The sequence below is a fragment of the Myotis brandtii genome, unplaced genomic scaffold (assembly GCF_000412655.1).
Source record: "Myotis brandtii unplaced genomic scaffold, ASM41265v1 scaffold1408, whole genome shotgun sequence".
Classification (NCBI taxonomy): domain Eukaryota; kingdom Metazoa; phylum Chordata; class Mammalia; order Chiroptera; family Vespertilionidae; genus Myotis; species Myotis brandtii.
The window spans coordinates 720,198-721,722 of record NW_005355029.1 but is presented as its reverse complement, the minus strand read 5'-3'; the positions used below and the strand labels follow the sequence as shown (position 1 = coordinate 721,722).

Sequence of the window (1,525 nt, the reverse complement as noted above, 5' to 3'; positions counted from 1 at the left end):
CCAGGGGACACTGGCTTCAGCTCCTCCTGCTGTGTGTGTGGGGGTGGCTGTGGGGGGGGTGGCTGTGGGGGAGGGTGTGCTGCTGGGTGTTATGGGTCGGGTGGCCAAGTGGCTTGGTCCCGAGCCGTTTCCGTCTCTCTCTCCGTGTCTCTCCCTGTGTCTCTCTTCGCGTCTCTACCTGCGTCTCTCTCCACGTCTCTCTCTGATTCTCTCTCCGCGTCTCTGTGTCTCTCTCTGCGTCTCTGTGTCTCTCTCTGCATCTCTGTGTTCTCTCCACGGTCTCTGTGTGTCTCCTGTGCCAGCCTGGCTCCTCTCCGCAGACGCCTCCGAGGACGCGCTCATGGTGGACTGGTTCCGGCTCATCCACGAGAAGCAGCTGCTGCTGCGGCTGGAGTCGGAGCTGATGTACAAGTGAGAGCCCAGCCCCGAGGGCCTCCTGGGGCGGGCAGGCGGCCCTCTCTGTGTCTCTCTCCGCGTCTCTGTGTCTCTCTCCGCGTCTCTGTGTCTCTCTCCGCGTCTCTGTGTCTCTCTCCGCGTCTCTGTGTCTCTCTCCGCGTCTCTGTGTCTCTCTCCATGTCTCTGTGTCTCTCTCCGCGTCTCTGTTTCTCTCCCCATCTCTGTGTTTCTCTCCGCATCTCTGTGTCTCTCTGTCTCTGTGTCTCTCTCCATGTCTCTGTGTCTCTCTCCGCGTCTGTGTTTCTCTCCCCATCTCTGTGTCTCTCTCCGCATCTCTGTGTCTCTCTCCGCGTCTCTGTGTTTCTCTCCCCATCTCTGTGTCTCTCTCCCCATCTCTGTGTCTCTCTCCGCGTCTCCGCGTCTCTCTCCGCGTCTCTGTGTCTCTCTCCGCGTCTCTCTCCACTGGGCGACTGGTGAGGCTGGGGGAGGCCGCGCGGGGCGGCCTCACCGTGGACGTGGTCCTTCCTTCTCCTTCCGTCTGTGTTGCCTGGAGGCACCCTCTGTCCCAGGTGCCCGGAGACCCCACCCTCCGGGGGAGGGGCCTGGGGCTGGAGGAGGGGACACTGTCCTGAGGGGGGCAGGGCCCGGCTGACGGCCGCTGTCCCCACAGAGGCTCTGAAGTCCCCCCAGGACCGGCAGCGGGAGCAGGACCTGCTGACTCAGTACGTGAGCACCGTGAACGACCGCAGCGACATCATCGACTTCCTGGACGAGGACCGGCTCCAGTGCCTGCAGCGGCCTGAGGGTGGGGGCGGGACTTCACATTTTATTTCAGTTTATTTGTTTATTTACTTACTAGGGGCCCCTGCACGAAGTTCTTGCTCCCCCAAGGGGAGCGTTGGTCCCTAGGTCTGGCCGGATCAGGGCCGATCGGAGCCTTCGTTCCCTGCCGCCCCCTGGTGGTCAGCACACGTCGTAGCAAGCGGTCGAACTCCCGAGGGGACCCTCTGCATATTAGCCTTTTATATATGGATTGTGTTAATCCTCACGGAGGATGTTTTCCATCGATTTTTTCTTTTTAGAGAGGGTGGAAGGGAGGAGACGGAGAGAGAAACATCAGTGAGAGGCA

General features: G+C 61.0%; 1 protein-coding gene across 1 annotated transcript in view; it reads left to right on the top strand.

Annotated features, from left to right (window-relative positions):
* MICALL2 (MICAL-like 2) overlaps window positions 1-1,525 on the top strand; it is a 41,178-nt gene that overhangs the window by 18,764 nt on the left and 20,889 nt on the right. Inside the window, exons 7-8 of the mRNA XM_014535273.1 lie at window positions 321-411; window positions 966-1,201. Of these exons, the coding sequence (XP_014390759.1) occupies window positions 321-411; window positions 966-1,201 (327 nt within the window). The remainder of the gene's footprint in view (window positions 1-320; window positions 412-965; window positions 1,202-1,525) is intronic.